This window comes from Emys orbicularis, chromosome 7, assembly GCF_028017835.1.
Source record: "Emys orbicularis isolate rEmyOrb1 chromosome 7, rEmyOrb1.hap1, whole genome shotgun sequence".
NCBI classification, from domain to species: Eukaryota; Metazoa; Chordata; order Testudines; family Emydidae; genus Emys; species Emys orbicularis.
The window spans coordinates 93,361,567-93,387,170 of NC_088689.1; the positions used below are offsets into that span (position 1 = coordinate 93,361,567).

Here is a 25,604-nt window from a genome sequence, read left to right on the forward strand (position 1 = left end):
ATAAAATGTTCTAGTTTGTTGGATAAAATTTTCATTTCAGTCCAAAAGTTGGTGGAAATGGCTAAAGTTGTGATAATATAATTGGGCTGCTTTGACATCAAAGCTGCTACAGGCTTTGAATCCAGGCACTTATAGTTAACATTGAGCTTGGTCCAATTCCCATTGAGTCAGTGATGAAACTCCCATAGACTTCAGTTGGAGCAGGATATGGCCCACTGTGCAAGTTACTGCACTCAACGTTCTTCTGATATACATGGTTACACCTTGAAAAACTATGAACTCATCCTTCAAGATACTGAACTATTTTTTTTCAGATGATGAGTGCCCTCCGCTTCTATTGAGCCTGAGTTCAGTTCAGAACACTTAGGACCTTGGAGGCAGGGCTGGCTCCAGGCACCAGCTTGCCAAGCAGGTGCTTGGGGCGGCCACTCTGAAGAGGGGCGGCACGTGCGGCAATTCGGCGGACGGTCCCTCACTCCCGCTCGGAGCGAAGGACCTCCCGCCGAATTGCCGCCGCAGATCGCGATCAGGGGCGGCTCTAGGCACCAGCAAAGCAAGCACGGGCTTGGGGCAGCCCATTTGCAGGGGCGGCAGGGATCCAGCATGGGAGCTGAGAACCAACAGGGGGCCCTGGGAGCTGTAGTTTATTGGTTAGCTCCCTGCCTATAGAGCCAGCCCTGGAGCAGGGAAAGCACTACATTTCCCAGCATTCCCTTGGCCACTACCAACAGGAAAGAGGGGGAGGGAGTGAGGTAGCTGAGACCTCATGCTGCAGTGAATGGAGAGCTGCACTGTGAAGGTAGGGATACCATATGTTAACATTCAAAAAACAGGACACTCCACAGGGAGGGAGGGTAGCCCCACCCTGCCACCATCCACCCCCTCTGACTGCCCCCCACAGAAACCCCAACCCATCCAACCCCCCCTGCACCCTGTCCCCTGATCACCCCCTCCCGGGACTCCTGCTCCTAACTGCCTCCCAGGACCCCACCCCCTATCTAAGCCTCCCTTCTCCTTGTCCCCAACTGCCCCCTCCTGAGACCGCCCCAACTTCCCCTCTAGGACCTCACCCCCTACCTGTCCCCTGACAAATCCCTGGGACTCCCATGCCTATCCAACTGCTGCCTGTCCCCTGACTGCCCCCCCAACCCCTGACCCATCTAACCCCCCCTTTCTCCCTGCCCCTGACTGCCCCCCCGAACCTCTGCCCCATCCAACCCCCCAACCCCCTTACCGTGCCACTCAGACCAGCATGTCTGGCTCCGCACAGCGCCAGACACACTGCTGCATACATGCTGCCGTGCTCCCCCACGGAGCCACAGACCCTTTCCCCCACCCAGCACCTGCCTTCCAGATTTGAACACCTCAAAATTCAGGAGTGTTCAAGCTCAGTTTGGGCAGCTGTTACTTCATTTCTCCCAAATCAAATATACTGATCCACTGTAACTTGCTGTAGAAAAAGTAGGATAAAATTGAGCAAGAAATGCTTTCCAGTGATTATTAGGACTGGAATTGCTATTTTCAACAGCCATTGCCTTTTTGTTTGTTTGTTTAAAAGGAAGACAGTGATATTGCATTGGCAAATTCCCCATAGAAAGAAAGAGTGGAAGAAAAAAATAATAAAGGCACCTCAACTTTTCCTCATTTATGTAGGACAGTCTTATAATATGCATCCAGATATCCTCCAATCACACAAGCTGAAAATTGTTCCACTTTACTGCAGTTCTGTAACCATATGGGAACCAATCCTGTCTGTGTTCTGTGCACATCTAAAATTCAAACTGAATGACCCGCCGTGGGAGCGAGTTACCAGTGACCCAGGGCTGCAGCGGAAGGAGGGTGCAGGTGGGGGGGGGGGGGGGAGAGCCCAGGGCTGGGGCGGCAGGAGGTGTGTGTGGGGGGGCAATGGTGGGGGGGAATGAGGGAGCCCAGAGCTGGGGCGGCAGGGGGTGTGGGTGGGTGGGGAGAGCCCAGGGCTGGGGCAGCAGGGGAGCACGGCGAGGAGCCCAGGGCTGGGACAGGGGGCAGCCAAAATTTGTTTTGCTTGGGGCTGCAAAAAACCTAGAGCCGGCCCTGATCGCGATCGCGGCTTTTTTATTTTTTATTTTTTTCCGCTTGGGGCGGCAAAAACCCTGGAGCCGGCCCTGCTTGGAGGATTGGTTCCTGACTAGCAAAACATTTTTAAAACATTGATGTAAAGTTTGTGTACACCCAACACATGCTTTTGCACACATTCAGTTTTCACATTATTCCTCAAAATCTTCATTAGTATGCCTGTCACCTTATTTAAAAGTACAACACAGATACTAAATACCCAATAGGTGTATTTACTTATCTCAAAATTAAATATGAAGTCCTATAAGCAACCATTTGTGTTTTGGGCTCTAATGAAGATGCCTGAAGGCCAGAACAGCTGAACCATATTGGATTAAGACTATAGAATTCAATCCTTTAACAAACATCTCCCAGTCAGGAGAGGTGTCTTGCAACATAATGGTATAAACAGACTCCAAAATTCATGGTTAGATAAAGCAATTAGGTTTTTCTTGTTTGGTTGGGTTGGGTTTTTGTATTCCTTTCCTTCCTTCCTCTTATTATAACTGATCCATCCCACACAGAAGTACTATTCACTGCATCCTTAAAACTGAAACGCCAAAGTGCTACAATAAAATACCTATAAAGAACTATTCCTAGAGATTGTTTATGTGACACAAAAATAAACATCAGTATTTTTAAAGGGTTTCCTCAAAGAAAATGTAATGTCGATACTTGATAATTGCCTTCTACAACAGTGAATGTTAAATTTCTGGCTAGAAATTATACATCTGATTGCAGGAATATTTTTGCTATATTCTAGTTTTGACAACTACAGCTTTTTTTACAGATCAGATAAATTGTCCATTCTTTGTTTTGTAATCTGACACTATAAAAAGTAATATTTCTCACAGGAGTCATTTGCAATTGCATTTTACAGTACATACTTAACTATTGTTCTTGTTGTTTTTCTCTTCCTCATGCTGTTTGTGTTATGACAACAGGTTAAGGTAGACAACCACTACGATTTTCAGGACATAGCCAGTGTGGTAGCACTTACCCAAACCTACGCCACCACTGAACCCTTCATAGACTCCAAATACGACATCAGGATCCAAAAGATAGGCACTAACTACAAAGCATACATGTGAGCCAAAAATTATCTCCTTTCATTTTCTGATTTCAATATTTACAAAGCACCACCAAAGTTCACTTGATTGAAGTCTAATACCTCTTTTTAAATAGTCCTCTATTATCAGCACTTTGGGGAGGAAGGTATTTTAGCCTTTTTTTAAATTTGTTGATGGACATTTTCAATCATTTAAAAAGCTTTTTAAAAGTGTTAAAAGTATCTCCGCTGTTTCATGTTTATATTAATAATGCATTTTGTTGAACTCTATTTGTTACAGAAATAACAATGGAAATGCTCTGAGAGAATAAAATAAATAAAGTGATATTTCAAATGGAAAGCATACAGAGGTTATAAAAATGGAAATTAAAAGGGGTCTTGTGGAGAGTGCAAAAATGGACTTTACTTCAAATGGTTTAAACTTTGAAGGATGGCAAAGTACTTTCTAGTTATTTTTTTGGAGGGGGGCTGGGGGGCAGGAATTAAACACATGCTTAGGACATTCCAGAATGGTTACCTACAACTCCCATGTGGGCAGCGGTGAAAGTAAGTTAAAGGACTTACCGGTACGCTGGAGTCCTGGGCAGGGGCGGGGCCTCAACCGGAAGAGGTAGGGCCTTTAAATCAAGTTTTAAGGGCAGTGGCAGCTGGGAGCCCCAGGACTCAGGGGAGATTTAAAGAGCCCGGGGCTCTGACCGCCACTATGGGGCTCCGGGAGCCGGGCTCGGGCGGCGATTTAAAGGGCCAGGGCTCCCCGCAGCGGCAGGAACACCAGCCCTTTAAAGCGCCGCCTGAGCCCGGCTGCCGTAGCCCCAGGGTAGCAGCAGCAGGGCTCCGTCAGTGATTTAAAGGGCCCGGGGCTCCCCGCAGTGGCAGGAGCCCTGGCCCTTTAAATCGCCAGCCTGGGGAAGCCTGTTGGGTCCGGCATGGTGTACCGGCTTACTTTCACCTCTGCATGTGGGTCAATTCTTTCATAGCAATTTCTCAAAATAGTTTCAGGGAACCAACAACAGGAAGTGTGGTCTGATTGTTTTATAGGTGACTTTTTAAATCCCTTCAGCAACAAGACCCAATTTTATTATTAAAAAGCTTTGAGACTACTTTAGTTCATTTTCATTCACAGGGAGACCTGAATGTATAACTCTTAACTAATGGCACAGAATATTTCATTCTAACCACACCTGATATAACTGAGGCCCCAATCTTGTAATGACCTTTAGACAGATGTACATAGAGCTTGGAGTGGGTGCTCACAGCTCTTTTCAGGGGTCACTGTAGGATCAAGACATAAATTTGTTACTCATAATTCAGTTATTGATGCAATGGACACAATATATATTGTATGCACCTAGGGATTCCCATGATTTTGGAAAGGTGAAGGAATTCTTGTACATTAAATTTTTTTATTTATTGCTATATTTGAGCTAAAGTACAGCCTAACTCCTAATTTTTATTGGGCTCCAAGCAAACCAGAAATACTGAGATTAACACATCTCTACCATTTGTTTCAGAAAATGCTGCATTAATACACATAGTATGGAATTAAGCAAGAATACAAAAACACAGGAAAAAGAAACAAATAGCAAATGAACCTCTGTAACAGAAAATACTCACTGGGACCAAGGCTGGGTCTCTTGGAAATCCTTTCTGAAGATAATTCTTACAATAAAATTTCAGCAAAATGTCAGTAAAATGCTTTAAGCATTTTTGCAAATTTTCAGCCACAGTTACCAGTTTTAAGGTAGATGCTTAAGAATTTGAAAACAGCCGCGGCCCTATATGACCTCCTTGTCAGCATCTTTCATCTGATGGCTCCGAAGGAGCACAGTTTTAGCAGTAAGGTACAACTGCTGAATGGTTATGACACACACCCCTGCAGGAGCAGCAGATGCAGAGTCCAGATGAGCAATTCTTTGAGGTGTTGTACCTCATCAACAGTGAAGTTGATGGGAGTTTAGAGCACTCTGTGCTTCACAGGGCTGGGCCCTAGATTTGTTGCATAGACTGCAGACCAAAATTATCTTAGGAGACCTCAAAAACTGAATTAAAATAGTGGTATTTTTTTTTTTTTAGACTTTTTTAAAAATCTCCATTTTCTCCAAGATCGGTGATTGTGTCTGAACCCTGTGAGCCTAGCTGTTATTCCCCTAGATTCTTATGAAGAAATATTGATCTATTGTTATATACTCTAAAGCAGGGGTCGGCAACGTTCGGCACGCGGCTCGCCAGGGTAAGCACCCTGGCGGGCCGGGCCAGTTTTATTTACCTGCTGACGCGGCAGGTTCGGCCGATCGCGGCCCCCACTGGCCGCGGTTCGCCGTCCCGGGCCAATGGGGGCGGCGAGAAGCCGCGGCCAGCACATCGCTCGCCCGCGCCGCTTCTCGCCGCCCCCATTGGCCCGGGACGGCGAACCGCGGCCAGTGGGGGCCGCGATCGGCCGAACCTGCCGCGTCAGCAGGTAAATAAAACTGGCCCGGCCCGCCAGGGTGCTTACCCTGGCGAGCCGCGTGCCGAACGTTGCCGACCCCTGCTCTAAAGCAACATGAAAAACAGGCGATTTACCAAATCACTGTACAACACCTCATATGCATTCAAATAAGTTTTGTTGGTAGTATCTTGTTCTACAGCTGGTTCTCATTTTCTGCTATGACACAGAAACAGAGTACTTAAAGAGCCACCACAGAAAATACCAGCAGAACGTTTGTTTTTGTAGTTTAAAAAGTGTTATTAAGAGCTTCTGTGTTGTAATTCTGTGGGAAATTGTGGTATAAACTGGATCCATGACTCACAAAAAAAGGGATGTTTAACATTTGTCAGTGGAGATTATAGCCAAAATGCAATGTTGGATCGCTCCAAATACCACAGCTCCTCAAAAGATTTCATGACACACACACAACTACCCAGTACAGGATTCATTACATCTGACTTCAAGGAAATATAATTAAAAAGGGTGAAGCACAATGAAAACATACACATATGTACAAAAGTACCAACTGATCTTAAATCCCCACCCTCTCTTTCCAAAAGCAACACACATTGAATCCATAATTCTCTGACCAAAAGAACAATAAAACTAATGTCTAGTGTTCACATCAATCTAAAGTAATAACCTGTACTGTAGTATCAACACCCCACATTAGCATTGCAAGTACAGTGTATGGTAATTTATGCACCTCTTCATGGAGAAAAGTCACTGGCCAGAATAGAAATGCAAGTACTTTTTCATCAAACTGGAGGGGGGTAAAAGCCTTTTAAACTTGAGCTAGTAGAAAGTGTTATATTAATCTCAAATTCTTTGTTTCTTTTAAGACATTGCTTCTCTTCAAACTTCACAAAGATGGATATGAGCTGAAAATACATAATAGGCACAAGTGTAATGCACTCTAATGTGCTAGGACTTGATTCCCTAATTAATACATAATTACTGCATCTGTTTATTCAATTAATATATTTTAAAATCTTTTACTCTGTGGATTGATACCTCTTCCCAAGCTCATAATTAGGCTTATAGAAAGATGGAGACAAGCCTATTGCCACTGTAATTCACTTCTCATAAATTACAGGTGTTGCTGTTCTTTTGCCAGCAGGAAACAAGAGGTCATAATTTAGACAGTTTGTATCCTTTGCCCATTTCTAGTACAGTCTTTACAATTACAGAATGCATTCCTCTTCTCTGTACTATTCATCATCATTGGTTTAAAAAGTCAAAATGTTTTAAAAGGTACTCATTTATAAAATGTAGTGATGATGATGATGATCTATTATAGACATAAAAAGAGAGTAGCTTTTGTTTAATGGGCTTTAAAATGACATAATTAGAAATAGAAGATTAATTTAATGTAATTTAATTTGAGAAGGGTCCAGAATCAGGGCCTGAAGCTAGATCCAAATTTCACAGGTAGAGTCTATCTTGATTAGGGTCAAACTGGAACAATGACTCTGAACAGTCCTGAACCTTGGAGTGGTTCAAAATATGCATCTGAATATCACTGTTAGGGCCTAACTCTATAATTGGCCAAAATGAAAGTTTGGGATGGATTTGATATCTGGACCTGAAGCTTTCTTTGTCTCCTGTTATTTGATATGCATTTAGAATTAGTTCACAATGTTGGTGCATCCATACTCACCACTCATAGCTGCAATTTCATAATAGTCTATCACTAATATCACCACTAAACAACAGTTGTCACAACAGTTATGAAAGTGAACAGGCAAAAGGGTATGGGGAACTGCCATTATCACACTTTATAAAATGTATGCATGATGTTTTACTGAGACTTATGTTATCAGTTGAATTCTTGACAGTGTGGACATTATATTGTAAGCAGCAGGAGGAGAGAAACAGAGGTAACCATTGGTATCACATTTGAAAATATCTTATTTGAAAATAAGAGCAACTTAAGAAAGATGGTGAAGATGTCTGCTCAGTTTACTGACAATAAATGTAAGTGTGCAATAGGTACTCAGTTAATATTGTGTCTGTAATATTTTTTCTCTCAGGAGGACTTCCATATCTGGAAACTGGAAGACAAACACTGGCTCTGCAATGTTGGAGCAAATCGCTATGTCAGATAGGTAAGTGCAGCCTCATGTATGGACTAATTAGAAATTTAAATAATTCTCATTTTAAAATAATCAAAAATTCCCATGCTGATGCTAGTGCAATTAGTGTTAACTGAAGGTCCAAGAGTTCCTTTTGAAAAATTCATTGAGATAATATGGCCAAAGTTTTCCAAATAGTGGGTGCCTTAAAGGTAAGCTCCCACATCCTTATTTAGATTCCTAAATCTAAATCTATGCACTCACCTTCAAGCCAGTCAGGATTCTATTCAGGCATTTCACCACCACAGCATTAGTCCACTAGTCATTTCTCCTCTTCTCCCCAGAAGACTTCTCCTTCTGGTATATTGTACTTTTCCTCTCCTGCATCCGTCCATATATTTTCTTTACCTTGGGCTAAGTTTCTTTTACTGTGCAACCAAACAGGCTGGTCTTAATTTCAGCCACACAAAGCATTTTCTTCTTTGTAGACCTGCTGAATGGCATATTCTTTCCCTCAAGACCTCTACACTACATTGGGCTACACAGAGTTTCTTCTCAGCTGCTGGGATGTACTGAGGCCTCTCCCATGACACCAGTCCAGGTGTTTTGTTAGGCTCATCACTGCTTCCTTCTTCTACCCAATAAATGGATATTTCCTGCAGCCCTATCAAGCTCTTTCTTCCCTGCCATATCACTTTGAGCTTAGCCCCAGAACTCTGATATTGCTCATTTTTGTATGTTCCTCCGCTATGCCTAGGCCTCTGTCCCCTGAAAACAGAGCTCTGGAGCCTTACTGCAGCTGTGAGATTTTTCTTTTCTACTTCTGTAACTGTTGCCATTGTTTGAAGGTAAACAAATTATGCGCAGTAAAAATGTCCTATCCTTGTTTTCATGATGCTAAAGAATCTTCACCTTTTTGTAGAGTGGTTAGGTAGTGAAAAGGTAAAATAAAGTTTCTTCACCAATAATAACCTTTTTCCCTTCTGGAAGCTACATTCACTCATTCCCACTTGTGAATTGACAGACACAGGAAAGCCAACCTTTTCTATAAGGGTGAAAACAAGTAAGAAGGGGAATGACAGCTCCCTGCTGTCCAGCTCCTGCCCCCTTCCATCTAGACCAGGAGTGGGCAAACTACGGCCCGGGGGCCGCATCCGGCCATTCACATGTTTTAATCTGGCCCTCAAGCTCCTGCCGGGGAATGGGGTCCAGGGCTTGCCCCACTCCACGCGTGCCATGGCTCCGCATGGCTCCCGGAAGCAGCAGCATGTCCCCCCTCCAGCTCCTACGCGGACGGGCAGCCAGGGGGCTCTGCACGCTGCCTCCACCCCAAGCGCCGCCCCCGCAGCTCCCATTGGCTGGCAACCGCGGCCAATGGGAGCTGCAGGGGCAGCGCCTGCAGATGGGGCAGCGCGCAGAGCCGTCTGGTCACGCCTCTGCATAGGAACTGGAAGGGGGACATGCCGCTGCTTCCAGGAGCTGCTTGAGGTAAGCACCACCTGGATCCTGCACCCCTGACCCTCTCCTGCACCCCAACCCCTTGCCCTAGCCCTGATCCCAGTCCCAGCCCGGAGCACCCTCCTGCACCCCAGAGCCCTCACCCCACCCACACCCCAACCCGTAGCTCCCTCCCACACCTGAACTCCTCATTTCTGGCCCACCCCAGAGCCCGCACCCCCAGCCGGAACCCTCACCCCCTCCCGCACCCCAACCCCCACTTTTGTGAGGATTCATGACCTGTGATACAATTTCCATACCCAGATGTGGCCCTTGGGCCAAAAAGTTTGCCCACCCCGATCTAGACAGATCCCTCAGTGGGAGAGCATGGCAGTGATAGCTCTGTACTCTGAGGGGGAAGCGTAAGTGAGCTGAAATGCTCCCCTGTTCTTTCAGAGAGTGAGACTACATCTTCCCCGACCAAAAAAAAGTGTGTTTACGCATATTAGCTATCCCACTATAAAAACATAGTGGAGACTAGGCACTTTTATATTACTATGCAGTAAACTAGTCATCCCCAGATGGGAGGGAGGGGACGGAAGCATAGTGCTGACCTCACCTAGCTACCTTACGGTAAACACTAGAAGTGGTTTGTCTCCACTTTGGATTTGATAGAGAAATAACTATCACACATTAGTTATTGCACTATAAAAATATACCTTTGTGCCAGCAAAGACAAAGCTTGAGAGTAAAACAGAAATCCCTTCCCAAAAGCCAGTAACAGGAGAATGAACATCTACACCACACATATATACATGTGTATATACATTTTTTGTGCATTCACATTGAAATGCCTGCACCAGTGCAGGAAGGAGTGAACTCTACCTGCCAAGAATTAAGGGAATTTGAAAACAGACTCAGAATAATTAAGGGTTTGAGCTAATAACCTGAGATTTACATATAATACTTGTCATGATTTGGAGTTGTCTGAATTTTTGTAGCTCCTTGGGTTGGCAACAGAAATCCCAGTCCACGTCCTGGAGACAGAGTTAAAAAAATCAGAGTCTGTTGAAATAATGAAAAGAGAATGTGCAGAGCACATGTGCTCTTTGCAGCTGTAGCATGTTCTCATTGACCCTTCCATTTCAGACAGGTCCCTCTCACCAAACTAGAGGGCTCATCTCCCTTTCCACACCAAATGCTCCCTAAACATGTCCCACGGAACATTATCTTTTAGTTTTGAGTGTCCTCTCGGACACTGCAAATTATATTAGCTCTGGGAAAACTAGAACTGTGGCCTTTGGTCAAACCTACCAGGCAACAAGCTCTTCCACCCAAGATCACTCCTAATATCTGTAGTTGTCTTTGCAGCTCAGTGTTTTATTGGCAAAGGATGGAATGTCAAAAACTACCTTCAGTAATATCCAGTTGATGTTTTATGGATTTCAAATGATAGCTTCTTTAAAAGAGAAATAACATCGCCTTGCAAATACAAGCTTTGTGTTTCCCATTTTTTGCTAAACACACCTTGGCATTTTACAGAAAAAAAAAAAGGTTATGAACAAGTGGACACTATCAGTATAGTCAGTGAATCCACAGCTGTTGAAATTGAGAAGCATCCAAACATCACTAGTTTCAGACAAAAAGATTTTGCTCAAAGGAGAAACAGCAAAATTATTTTCATTGCCAAATGTTCCCAAAAGGATTTTTTTAAACAGTTGTACAAATTTCAAAGTACAGCATTCTGCCTAAAGTGAAACTTTTCTGCTGGAAAAGACTTGTAATAAGAAAATATTCAAAATGTGCACTAAGAAGTTTGCTTGTAGAGGATACGATTACTTAAGATGTGTGAATAAAAGCTTTATCCCTCACAGCCCAGCCTCTCCCTTCCCTTTGATCTTACAGTTAAATCTGAATCCTGTGTTTATTACATCAGTTTTTTTGCAGTGGAAATTACTATGATGTGGCAAATTGATCTTTATGGCTCAAAGGCTGGATCAAAAAAGAGGAGGAGATGAGCTGTAAAGGAAACAGCTCTCATTTAAATTCAAATATTTGACCATTAGCTTACGTGGGAAGAAGAAGAAGAAAACATGTGAATGGTAAATGTCTTTTCTTTATTTAAAAAAAAAAAAAAGGGCTCATCAGCCTCTGAATTAGGAGAGCTGTAATATCAAACTCTATAAATTATTTCATGATTGTATCATCAGGCACTATGGCCCATGTTCAGATAGGCTTTTCGTTAACAAAAGTTCTCGATACCACAGCTGCCATCTTTCATCCTATAGGCCAACCTCTGCCCTTGAGCATGTGCACATAACTCCCATTGTCTTCATCTAACTCTGCATGCTCATAACTGAAGGCACAGTACAGCTATGTGTGCCCTGGGATTTTATGACTCCCGCCAAACACTATCCATTCTGTCCATGCCCCACCCTAGCAATTGCTTCATTTTTTTTCTGGCAAGAAAGTCCCACTTTGACTCAGTCACTGGTCAGTTATCTGGCCTTTCTACAGAGATGAGCACAGGATGGACAGACCATTCTTGCATTGAGAACTTTGAGTTACTCCATACTGTAAAGATGAACTATCCAGCCCAATCAACATGTATTGTAAACATCCATCTTGTTTCTTTCTCTGAGGTTATAAATAAAAAGTAATACAAGAGGTAATATGCTTAAGAGTCTAAAAAGGGCCTAACTTACCATATTACACTATCTAAAATATTTGAGGTAAGGAACACAAAATCAATATAACACTCAATATAGAAAAGTCTTATAAAATGTAATAGTTTAATTGGCATTAAACCAAAACAGTTCCAGAAATGTTATTCCAAAAACCGACAGAAATTAGCAGATATAATTATATCTTTTCTATAGCTTTTTTGAAACATCCTTTAAAATTCTATAGGATGATCCAAAAATGTATATAACTGCTATAATATATGGTTGAATTCTACATAGGGGACCATACCACTACACTTCACTTGATGCCTCTACATTGTCCATTCTCATTGTGTTGGTTTAGTGTTAAATGATTTGTTCATAACCTACCACTGACCATGTTGAATACATTTATGGACAATAAAATATTGAAGATAAAGACACTCCCATGTTTCAAAACAGCTATTAGTTTTCCTGATAGAATAGTAAGAATAGCCAAAATTAAGAAGCAGCCTAGCCAGTGTCAGGCAACAGTTACGTAACAACATATTTGGAGCTCTGCTCATGTACAAAGATTTAGAGTGGCCCCAGTTGCCTACCTCACTTTAGCTCCTTGGCACCACTCCAGCAGCAGAAAAGGTTCAGAATTTGGCTAGATCTCAGCAGCTGATAATTTGGCCTTTTGGGGAGTCCTTGGCTGGTGTAGAGCCAGCATAAGTAGCTACACCACCCTCTCCTGGCCTGAACATAAAGGGCATGTGAAAGACAGAAGTACCATGGCTGGAATGCTACTGAGCTCCAGCTATTCTCAGATGACGGATGACACTTTAGGGGCAGGTACCAGCATTCATGGTTTCGATCAGTCTTAAGGGTATTCTAAACTATGCTGGAGCTAGGGCCAGTATATCACCAGTTCAAGAAATAGGGAGCTAGCTCCTCTGTGACACCACAACACTGTGCCTAGTGGACACTGGGCTAGTATTTCTAAGAGTACGTCTACACTACCTGCCAGATCGGTGGGCAGCGATCGATCCAGCGAGGGTCGATTTATCGCGTCTAGTCTAGACACAATAAATCGATCCCCAAGCGCTCTCCCGTCGACTCCTGTACTCCACCACTGTGAGAGGCGCAGGCGGAGTCGACAAGGGAGTGGCAGCAGTTGACTCACTGCGATGAAGACACCACGGTAAGTTGATCTAAGTAAGTCCACTTCAACTACGTTATTCATGTAACTGAAGTTGCGTAACTTAGATCGATACCCCCCCCAGTGTAAACAAGGCCTAAGACACTACTATAGTAAATGAAAATTCAGTAAAGCTGACAGACTCAGGAGAAGACTGAATTTAAAGCAACTGTCCAGCTAACAAACTATCCAATTAGGTCTATATAATAATGAGGACTTGATTTTATACTGATGGGAACTATTTTTTCCACACAACAGGTACAAGCTCTGGGTTGACACCTGTTCTGAAATGTTTGGGGGTTTGGATATCTGTGCTGTCAAAGCTGTACATGGCAAGGATGGAAAGGATTATATTTTTGAGGTAAGATATGCCATACTTGTCAATATAAGCATTTCCTTGTTAAGAGACCTGAGTAAAACCACTTTACATATGATTTAGGCTTCCAACTCAGGTTGTTTGCATGTCAGAGGATGTAGTGTATTTAACAATGTTTAAGTCATAATGCAAGACCACATATCCAAGTTAGGGGCACAGCTTGCTGGAAAATGTAACCATATCATAATGTTTTCTAGTGTCTGAGGAAACGTACACACATTATAAACAAAACCAAATGGAGATGTCCTATTTTCCGAACTCAAACTTTCCTTCCTAAATGGGCTCACCAAGATTACTTTGGAGTAAGATTTGTGGACAGCACTATCCCAAGGGAACCCCAACAAAAGGATATTTTTACATGGAAAGGGAAATTAAGAACCTTGTTTTCACTTTGTGCCTTTTTTTCAGCCTAAAATGCAATTTTCAGGTCTGATACCCCATGAACCATCAATGCTGGAAGACACTGCTGGGCTTTTCAAAATGATATAGGAGTTTCTAGACCTGCTGATTCTTGATCATTTGGCTTACCCCCACCCTGCCCCCCAAAAAGCCATCACAGGTTATTTATCTATGTAGTCCGTTGGGGGGAGTGGCTCCTCCCCCTCCTGGTCTGTGGGCGGCCAGTCCGCCCCACTACGTCTCCGGGTGTCGCCTGACATGGGGAATCAGCGGGGCGACGGGAGACGTGAGCTCGGGCCTGTGATCAGGGCCAAACAACACACACAGTTACGGAGCCCCAGCCGCTGGTTGGGGCGGGGCAGCAAAGAGTCTCAGGCTCAGGCCTGTACTCAGGCTGGGCAGCAAACAGCCAGTTAGCACAGGTCCTTGATCAGAGTGGGGCAGTAGAGTCTAAAGAGCTCAGGCCTGCACTCAGGCTGAGCAGCAAACAGTCGGGCCTCCTAGTTCTGGCAGAGGGCCGACAAGCGCAGGCTTCTTGCCTAAGGGGGGTGGGGAGACTGCCACCCCACGGATTGGGGTGGCAGGTGGGACGCAGGCCCACCCACTCCACTGCATCCTGGCCCAGGGCCCTAGCAGTGGCAGCAGTGTACTTCCGGTCCCGTCCACTGACTTCCAGCAGGAGGGTTGAGCATGGTGTAGCTCCATCCATCAGAGTTCAATGAGGGGCTCCTCCCCCTCTGGGTCTGTGGGTGGCCAATCCACCCCACTACAATCTAACAACGCAGGATGCTTTCAGCATCTCAGGACAGTCTGTCCCTAGGATCCCAGTTCCATTTTACTCAAATCCCCCCAAGTCAGGTTCTGATTTTGCAAAAACAAAAGCAAGAGTGGTTTTATCCAAGCCACCAAAGTACACTGGTATCCCAGAGACAGGTTCTGGTTTTGTCCTCTCATGGATCATGGTATCCATTTCTAAATAAAACCAAAAGGTTTGGTTCTTTTGTGTTCTGCTTGTGAGATTCCAAAAGAAGAAAATACATATAGCTGCTTACAAATGCAATTAAAATTCATTTGTCATCACTGTCAAGTGCTAAGCACCCACGACTCCCACTGACATCAGTAGTAGTTGAGGGAACTCAGAAGCTCGCAGGATCAAACGCAGTGTTGTACTCCTCAAAAATTAGAGTTCGTCAGTAGTAGCTCCCTCACATCTTGAAGAATGTGAACTGTAGAGATCCTGTTTCCTCGGACAACATGCCTGGCTACATCAAAACAACTCTATACACATCCAGCAGGATGAAAGCCATTCCATTCTAACCCCTTATTTTCACTCCCTCGTATACTGCAACTCTCTCTGAAATATTCCCTGTTTAGTTGAAGTCTTCCATGCTTGTTTTCAGCAATAATTTCAATTTTTGTTAAGTTTCTATAAAGCTGGTTAAGCTGGCTGATTGTAAGCATGTGGAAGTTTTCCCTTTTTTAAAAAAATCTCCTTTTTGGTCCTTTTTCTGCTAATTCAAAATAGAGTATAATGCTTGAATTGACAATTTACCATGGACTTAGAGCATAATCTTGCAAGGTTCTGAGCAACACCTGCAAAATAGTAAGCACCTTCCAACTCCCATTGAAGTTAGCATGCGCTCAGTAACTTTCTAGATGAGGACCAGTGCCTGTCACAGGTCTGAAAAATGTTTTCACTGATTTAAAAAAAAGTTGTGAATGAAAATGTCATAACAGACAAGCACTATACTTCATTTTTCTTCCTCCTTTTGAGCACATGCCCTGGCCATCTGCACCAGATATACTCCTGTTTTTAGAAAAAATTCTAATCAGTTGTAGTGGGCCTTCTTAAGGACCATTTAAAAATATAATACATAATAGACACTGCACTGAAATTATAGAACTGATAGAAGTATGGTAATTCTTTGCTACTCTACAGAGTCAGCTGAATTGTTTTGGAAACAGTGACACATTCATCAGCATGGATTGTTAAAAGTTTTATTATCCATTGAGATGTAGAACTGCTCTAGTTCAGATTCATGACATATGTAAAAATCTGTGATTTCCTATAAACATGTAGTGATTGGTATTAAAAAGTCAACATTTACTGCACAGTTGTTCTGAGATATCACAAAGATTGCCTACTTTAAGATGGGGGAAACTTGTGGTGTCTCAGATATGGTTTGGTAACAGAGGGTAAATGCTGACTTTTTAAACATCAAACTGTATAAACATACTTGTACCCAATACAGTAAGATGATACAAATGCTGACTTTTAAAAATAGTAGACCACAGCACAATGCGCACACAATGTAGGAACACTTAAGTCAAATACAGATGCAATGTTAGGACCCCTTCAACAAACACATCCTCTCAGACAGGAGGACTGGATCCTTTGTAAATACACGCTTTCTGTCTAGGCCAGGGGTTCTCAAACTGGGGATCAGGACCCCTCAGGGGGTCGTGAGCTGTCAGCCTTAACCCCAAACCCTGCTTTTCCTCCAGCATTTCTAATGGTGTTAAATATATAAAAATGTGGTTTTAATTTATAAGGGGGGGTCGCACTCAGAGGCTTGCTATGTGAAAGGGGTCACCAGTACAAAAGTTTGAGAACCACTGTTCTAGGCAGATACCCTCTATATAATACAAGGTTCATGATTTGGGACATACATAAGCAGAGACTCACAATATCAGGATACTCATGGTACTTAGATACTATGTGCATTACCTCTAGACTTACGCTGAAAGAAAAGTAACTCTAAATTATTATTATAATTGTATGTCTTATGAAAATAACACTAGCTCTGGCCTGTGAAAGCTGATTACCCAATTTCATATTGCCCATCGCTTTTCATTTTATATGCTGTTATCATTAATCATATTCCCCTGGTAATTTAGCTGGTCTATTTTGTGCTGTGGATGGTCATTTCAGATTTCCATGATTTAAAGCTCTGCTTCTTTTCAGTCCTCAAAGTCTTTAAGCCATAGACAGTACCAGAATCAGATACAAAGTGCTGACACCATATTATGTCTCATGAACTTAATGTTCTAGCTGTACTTTTAAAGCACCTTTTCTAAAGAGATCCATTACTTATGATTTAGTCCAGTGCATGCTCACTGTATGCAAGTGTTATTTGTTTGATATTTTATCCAAGTCTAAAGAAGGCTAAGCTAATCTTCATTGTTCTGAAATAGTTTTCTCTTATACATGTAGGTGGATTGAATGTGGTTCTCCTGTTGTTTGGCACATTTTCCATAACAACCAGCTAATTATTTGCATTTTAAAGCCTCCTAACTGGGCATATAATATTACTAGCATACTTGATCTGTACCAATGATGTGAGTGATCATAAATAATATGGAAGTATTTTTGAAATACACTGAATTCATAAAGACAGAAATATTTCATAAGTGCTAAGCAACACTGAAGCAAATTTACAGACACTTAGCATCTTGGAGTAAGAAATAAGTCTTTTTCTGAAAAAGAAAAATCTACAGACCCTCATCTTCAAATATTAGCCTCTTTTAGAGTTTTTCCTCATGGGGTTTCATGTTTTGCTTTGACATGTTAATAAATGGTTTTCAATGTCTTTGGCTATTAACAATTACAGTTTAAAATACAGATTTCTAGATATATTAGGTTTCTGGGTTAGGTCAAATGTCTCACCAGCAGCACCTCCTCCTCTCCATGCAGACAGACAGTCACTCCTTTTTAACCAACCCTCCAGGAGGATTTTTCCCCTGGCTTGGAAGGTGCTGCTTGCTGAGACCAGTACAATTATTATTCCTTAGCACTTACTGAGTAGAAAAGATTAACATTGGAGCAGCTCCTATTCCTTCCTCATATCACTGATCAAGAATGGCATCAATTAATGTTTTGGGACTGGCTGGCTAACAATAGTGGTGTCTCTAGTTGTTCTCTGGCAGTGGTGACCTTGACTGCCACTGGTGTTGCAGGACTACACTGCATCTATCATGCTATACCCCCACCCCCTTCTTCAGGGCTCCTCGCAGAGAATATGGATTGTTTGTTTTGCGGCCCTTTGTAAGTGAAACACCCGCTCTTCCATCAGCTCAAAAATGCTATTCTCTGGGTTTGGCAGTCACTTCTGCCTCTCCCTCAGCATCTGTACAAACAACATTCCATTAGAAGCATTATTCCCTGTGGTTACAGAGATCTGTCCCCAGAATAAAAAATGCTGAATTTGTGTCCTGTCTCAGGAGCAGGCGCTCTCTTTGGAAGAGGCTGATGTAACCACTAATTAAGAGTGGACAACAAACCATTCCAGCTGTCTCTGGGTGCCTAAATCAGTTAATCTCTGCAGCTGCACTGCTCTTGAAACTAAGGGGTGGCACTCATCTACTTTGCCATATCCTGACACACTTAGTGGAATGGTACTCTTCAAAACCTGGCATGTACTCCTATGTCTGTGACTCAGCATTACAGCTAGTTACATTTTGGGAAAATTTGATTTTTTTTCTAGTGAAAAATATCAAAATTTGGTGATGAAAATGTGGGGAGAAGTTTGGCAAAACTTCCTCAAATCCTCTTTACCCACAATTTTCTCAAATTTAAAAAAAAATAACATTTTGATGAAAAACATACCTTTTTTGCTTTTGAGCAAGCTCTATTGCAGCATCCATTTTTTAAGGATGTATGTGTGCCCATTGTGTTTTGCATGCATTCTCCGGAGAAAAAATTTAGACCTAAAAGTCTGAGGGCAGAAATGACAGTAAGTTGAAACAATGTTCTATCCTTGGCATGTGCAATAAATGCAGTTATGACCCCTTGAAATCAGAGCTGGTTGAAATGTGGGGTTTCCAGGTTGCAAAATTTCTCATAAACTAGAAATCCAAAAAAAATGTTAGTTGCGGAAACATTGACACATTGTGTTTCCGAAACTAGCTGTGCTCCCCAAGACCAACAGCTATAGACTGTAATTGACATTCTTGTAAGGTTCACCACCACTATTAGCAGTATCAATTTCAGTCAGCAGCTGCCAGTTTTTGCAGCTCTGGGGCAGCCCACAATGTGGACTGCTCTTATACCAGAGGCCCAGGGCTTCCAGACTCTCAGACTAGCTGGCTACCTGCATGGTGGGGCTGTCCTGGAGCCACAGACCCTTCTGACTTCTTTGACAGGGTAACTGGTTTGGTGAATGGGGGAATGTGGTGGACTTCAGCAGGGCTTTTGACACAGTCCCACACAGGGCTGGATTACCCAGACTAAGCACATGCATACTAAGCACATGCTTAGGGCACCAGCAAAGCAGGGGGCACCAAAAAAAATGAGATTTTTTTGGAAAAAAATTGATATTTGATATTTCAAAAAAAGCATCGAAGTAGTCATCATGGGAAAATTCAGAACTTTGTTATTACTTATCCCCACCTAAACTAGGGGGGCGTCCTACTAACGTAGATGGAAATAATGCAAGGAAATCAGAGACTGTAACTGACATCCTACTCCTGGTGGTAAAACAGACATTGTTCTAGAAGGTGTGGATGTGTCAGACGCTGAACCTGCTCATGCTGTAAATAATAGGAGAAAAGATCCTGGTATGTGGGTTGATTTCAGTACCGATGATGTAGCTTACTGGATAGATCGTAGACCAAATGACTGTCAACACCACACTGGGCCATTTGAGAAATCACGTCGGACTTTTACCAATGGCAAACAAACAAGATATTGTCCACAAAAAATATTTTTAGGCATGAAAGCGAATGGTGAGAAGTATACTCGAGAATGGCTACTGTATTCACCATCAACAGGGTCTGTGTACTGTTTTGTTTGCAAACTTTTTGCATATAAACCTTCAACATCCCGGTTTGCTACAGATGGATTTAGTGACTGGCGGAATACTGTTTTAATTGAACAACATGAAAATAGCACTACTCACAGAGATTCAATGTTGACATATTTAAATCGAAGACAGGGCTTTGGATCGACACAAAAATTGGAAGAACAAATTAAAGGGGAGCATGAATACTGGCAACATGTCTTGCAGCATGTTATAGCTGTTATTCAAACATTAGCTGAACGTGGTCTGCCTTTCCGGGGATCAAATGACACATTTGGATCATTGCAGAATGGAAATTTCTTGGGATTGTTGGAGCTTGTGGCTCAGTTTGACCCATTTTTAGCAGACCATATCTCAAAATATGGGAATGCTGGCAAAGGTAACCCAACATACTTATCCAAGACAATATGCGATGAACTCATTGGTCTAATGAGCGACAAAGTTCATTCAGCTATTGTGGATGAAATAAGTACTGCTGGGTACTTCCGTTTATCTGTCGACTCTACACCTGATCTTTCACATATTGATCAATTGAGTATTGTACTAAGATATGTGTCTCCCACAGATGGAAAACCAGTTGAACGATTTATAACATTCCTCAATTTGAAAAGCCACACTGGTGAAGAAATGGCAAATCAAGTACTGCATTATCTGTGCCAAGTTTACAAAACAGATTTCTCAAAGTGCAGAGGTCAGTCTTATGACAATACTGCCAACATGTCAGGGCATTTTCAAGGAATGCAGAAGAAGCTTTTAGAACAGAACAAATATGCCATATTCATATCATGTGCTGCACACTCTCTCAATCTTGTTGGCTGCAGTGCTGTTGATTGTTGTCCGGTGGCAGTAAGGTTTTTCTCAACAGTCCAGTTACTTTATACATTTTTCTCTGCCTCAACACACCGATGGGCAGTTCTTAAAACATATTTGGGCAATGATCGTGTGTTGAAATCTCTTTCTAATACTCGCTGGGAGGCACATGCAGTGGCAACAAGTGCAATTCTGGAGTCCGACTGAAAGATTGTGGATGCTTTGGAAAGTATAGCTGAAGAGCAATCACAAAAGGGAGAAACTATACGAGAGGCAGAAAACATTGCATACAAAATGCAAGAACTAGAGTTTGTATTCATGTTGACCATGTGGAATGAAATTTTACAACACTTTTACCACACAAGTCAAGCTCTCCAAGAAAAAGAATTGGATTTGAAAACATGTGCAGATCTCTGTCAATCATTAGCAGACCACTTACACACTTTGAGGAATGATTTCAAAAGATTTGAAGACATATCAAAAGATATCTTGCCTGATACTAATTACAAAGAAGCCCAGTCCCACAAGCGAATCAGGAAAAAACAAGCAAACGAGAGCAGTACAACAGAAACAGCATTGAATCCTAGAGACAAATTTCGCATATCTACTTACTACACTATAATTGATACACTTGAAGCTCACATGATGAGGAGAGGTGAAGTATACAAAGAAGTATCAAGTAGATTTTCTTTTCTAAATGATATGGACTTATCTGATGAACAATATTCACAGGGTTCCCAAAAGCTAGTTGACTCATACCCTGTTGACTTGAACATGAATCTCTGTGGAGAAGTACGGCAGTTCCACTGTTATATGCATGCAAAGTTTAATGAAACAGGAAAAATGAAATTCAGTCACATTGATCTTCATGACACAATATTGAAAGACGGAATACAATGTGTATTTCCAAATGTAGAGATCGCACTACGTATTTTTCTAACATTGATGATTACTAACTGCTCCGCAGAACGCTCTTTTTCTCAGCTGAAAAGAATAAAAAACCCTCAGAGAACAACAGTGTGTCAAGACAGACTTGATTCACTTTCCCTATTGTGTATGGAAGCGGACCTGCTCCGTTGAGTCAGCTTCGATGAACTTATCCATAATTTTGCAAATCAGAAAATCTAGAAAGAAGCTATTTTAATTTCAGCATACATGTAAGTTTTGTGTCATTTCGAAAAATAAAATGTTATTTTATGGTATAGTATTGCTTTTATTTTGAATTATGTATGGGGGGGCACCATAATCTTTTCAGTGCTTAGGGCCTCTAAAGGTCTTAATCCGGCCCTGGTCCCACATGACATTCTGATAAATAAGCTGGAGAAATGTGGGCTTGGCAGAACTACCATTAATTGGATATATAATTGGTTAAACAACTGCAAACAAAGAATAACTATTAATAGACTGATGTCAGTTTGGAGGGAGGTCTCAGTGGGTTTCCACAGGGATATATTCTGGGTCTGGTGTTTAACATCTTTTTTAATGACCTAGATGTAGGAATAGAGAGCATCCTGATCAAATTTCCAGATGACACAAAGCTGGGCAGGGGTTGCCAACACTTTGGAGGATAGAGCTAAAATTCAGAGGGATCTTGATAAATTGGAGAACTGAGCTATAAACAACAAAATGAAATTCAACAAAAGACAAATATAAGGTGCTACGCTTAAGGAAGATAAACCAAATGCACAAATACAGAATGGGGGATAACTGGCTTGGCAGCAGCACTGCTGAGAAGATATGGGAGTAGTGGTGGATCACAACCTCAACATGAGTCAGCAATGCCATGCTGTTGCAAAAAAAAAAATGCAATTTTAGGTTGCATACAAGTCACAGGAGGTGATAGTATTGCTCTACTCAGCGCTGGTTAGGCTTCAACTGGAGTACTGTGTCCCATTTTGGTCAGCAATGTATAGAAAGTAGAGAGACTGGAAAGGATCCAGAGGCGATTGACAAAAATGATCAGAGATGAAATGCAAGCCATATGAGCAAAGACTGAAGGAAATGGGTGTGTTTAGTTCAGAAAAGAGGAGATTAAGGGGGGACATGATAGCAGTTTTCAAATACTTGAAAGGCTGCCATTAAAAAGAGGGAGAAAAGTTGTTCTCTCTTGCCACAGAGAGTAGGACAAGAGTCAAGGGGTACAAACTACAGCATAGCAGATTTAGATTAAATATCAGGAAAAACTTCCTAACTGTAAGAACAGTAGGACAATGGAACAGACTGCTTCGGGAGGTTGTGAAAGCTCCTTCACTGGAGGTTTACAAAAGGAGGCTGGATAGCCATCTGCGTTAGATGGTTTAGACACAACAAATCCTGTATATTGGCAGGGGGTTAGACTAGAGGATACTTGTGGTCCCTTTTAACCCTATGATTCTAAGTCCATCAGAGGACGTTCTTGCTCCATGGCAGGGAGGCTAGAAGTCCTGAGTGTGCCAGTTCAAGTCACACAGCTGCGGACATGCGGCTTGCAAGGCTTTCAGCTTCTAGCTCCATCGCAGGGAACCTGGAAGCCCTGGAATGGTGGGGCTGTAACTGGAGCCAGGGACCCAGGCAGTCCACATGATGGGGCTACCCTGGAGCCCTGGGCCCTGGAAACCCAGACTTCCCCAGCAGTTTGCCACGCAGGCCGTCAGGGAACCAGATAAGTCCAATAGAAACTTGCCTGTCATTTGATGAAAGTTCATCGCACCCAACTCCCTTTCACAAGATATTTCAGGTTAAAAAGTGGCATTTTCCTACCAGCTCTACTTGAAACTCTGATTATGATCACTCTTTTAGTAGGGGGTCTTTATGAGCATTCTTTGCCTAACTGTTAAAAGTTCTCTAGAACATTCCTACATTTTTTCAAAGAAAAGAGTAGCTACATCTTTACTATGTTGTAGTCATTCCTTTTTGCTACCACTGCTATTTCTGATTAATTCTAGCTGGCTTTTCCAGCAGAAAGGTATCATTCTGAATATCTGTGGCAACCCATGTCCTAGGGCAGGGGCAGGCAAACTTTTTGGCCTGAGGGCCACATCGGGTTTCTGAAATTGTATGGAGGGCTGGTTAGGGGAGGCTGTGCCCCTGACCCCTATCCGACCCCCCCTTCTCGCCCCCTGATGGCTCCCCCGGGACTCCTGCCCCATCCACCCCTCCCTGTCCCCTGACTGCCCCCCACCGCCCCATCCAACCCCTCCTCTCATTCCTGACTGCCCCCCGGGACCCCCGCCCCATCCAACCCCCCCCCCCTTCCTGACTGCCCCCTGGGGACCCCTGCCCCCATTCAATCCCCCGTTCCCTGTCCTCTGACCACCCTGACCCCTATTCACACCCCCACCCCGATCACCACCCCGAACTCCCCTGCCCCCTTACCGCGCTGCCTGGAGCACTGGTGGCTGGCGGCGCTACAGCTGCGCTGCCCAGAGCACCAGCACAGGCAGCTGCGCCGCCCAGCTGGAGCCAGCCACGCCACCGCGCAGCACAGAGCACCAGGTCAGGCCGAGGCTCTTCAGCTGCGCTGCCCGGCAAGAACTCGCAGCCCCGCTGCCCAGAGCATTGCGCCGGTGGCACAGTGAGCTGAGGCTGCGGGGGAGGGGGAACAACAGGGGAGGGAGCTCAGGGGCTGGGCAGGAGTGTCCCAGGGCCGGATGTGGCCCGCGGGCCATAGTTTGCCCACCTCTGTCATAGGGACAGAATAGTATTCTACAGACCATTGTATTTAAAAAGTAGCTGGCTATGTGCTAGGGCAAAAGGAAGCCTTGGCAGATTTACTTTCATACTGCAAAGGACTGTGTCTGTAAAGTCAAAGTCCTATTAGAGAGTAATGAAGCTAATTAAAGAATCACTTAGCTAGAAGAATTGGTTGTCAGGTTTATCAGCAGGAAAGCCAAGTAATTATTCTGTGCAGCTATCAGAGCTGTTCATTTAGTTTCTGTTCTTTTCACCTCAATTTGAATATTCAGCTGCCATCACCATTACACCATTACAAAGACATGCTATAGAAATATGAATGAATTTTATGAATTCAACATTTAGCTTTAACTGTCTCACAAGTTCATGCTAATAAAACATCTAATTAATGTCCATTTGCAGGGTTCAACTTCTTTTCATACTTATAATAGATAGAATGACAAATGTAAAAAAAAAAGCTTCTCTAGTTTTAACACACTGTTGCACAGCAGCAAGAGTTGATACTTTGAACACTGCTTTGCATTGCAGAGTACTAGTGAGTGCCATCTCTCCACAGTTCATTCTTGGAAAACCAAAACTGGAAGAAGCTACACAAGATGCTCTTATAATAGTGGTACAAGAACCCGAATTAGATAGAATCCTTTACATTGGCCCCACAGCTCAGAGGCATCCTCCTGATTTATATTTAATACTGAATTGGTTTGTGGAATTTTACTGATACCTACCCTAAAATCAGTCTACAGGATCTTCTTCCCTCCAGAAACCAGCTTCCTACCTGTAGATCTATAAACCACAGGCTTTGATAACCTTTCAGATTTCATTCAGAATATTTTTGGCAGCTTTAAGCAGGTAGGAGTCTTATGGCTTTTCTACATAGGGAGTTAGTGCAGAATAGTTTGTGCACTTTAAATTCATGCTCTAGCTTACACCACACTAATTTCCCAGTGTAGACATGCCCTTAAAAATAGATAAATTCGTTATCAGTTTCACCATCTGTAAAATGGAGATGATACTGACCTCCTTCGTAAAGAGCTTTGAGACCTATTGATGAAAAGCAGTATATAAGATCTAGCTGTTATTATATATAACTCACATTAGATAGAGGTTTTTATTTTACAAGTGTTATAACTTTTTAATTTGAAACAGATTTCTAAAGATGTGCTCCCAGGTGCCAATAAATTTACCTACAGGTTTAGTGAGTTTGCTCTTTGGAACACAGACATGGAAAAAATATAGTATACTAATGCAGTGATGGATCATCGACCCTAAGTGCATTATCTTTTACAGATTTCCTACAAAAGTGCTAGAGATTCCTTGCTCAGGGTGGCCCCTGGAGTGCAAGCCAATGTGAAGGGGAGAAACTAAGGTCATGGTCCTATTGGCGCATGGAGGAAAGCAGGCTGCATAATTTTAAGGAACAATGAATCTTATATACTCCGGACCTGAGGGAGGAATTGTGCCCATAGGGAAATACAGCTCTGCACCATCCCAAGAACGCTCCAGATTAAGGACACAATCTGGCCCTAAAAAGATGGTCCCTAAATATAATACCAAATCCACT

At 42.9% G+C, this 25,604-nt stretch overlaps 1 protein-coding gene across 1 annotated transcript in view; it reads left to right on the plus strand.

The window, feature by feature from the left end:
- The window catches only part of SYN2 (synapsin II), a 442,249-nt gene that overhangs the window by 368,576 nt on the left and 48,069 nt on the right, over positions 1-25,604 (plus strand). Inside the window, exons 7-9 of the mRNA XM_065408359.1 lie at positions 3,039-3,181; positions 7,664-7,738; positions 13,247-13,349. Coding sequence (XP_065264431.1) covers positions 3,039-3,181; positions 7,664-7,738; positions 13,247-13,349 — 321 coding nt within the window. The remainder of the gene's footprint in view (positions 1-3,038; positions 3,182-7,663; positions 7,739-13,246; positions 13,350-25,604) is intronic.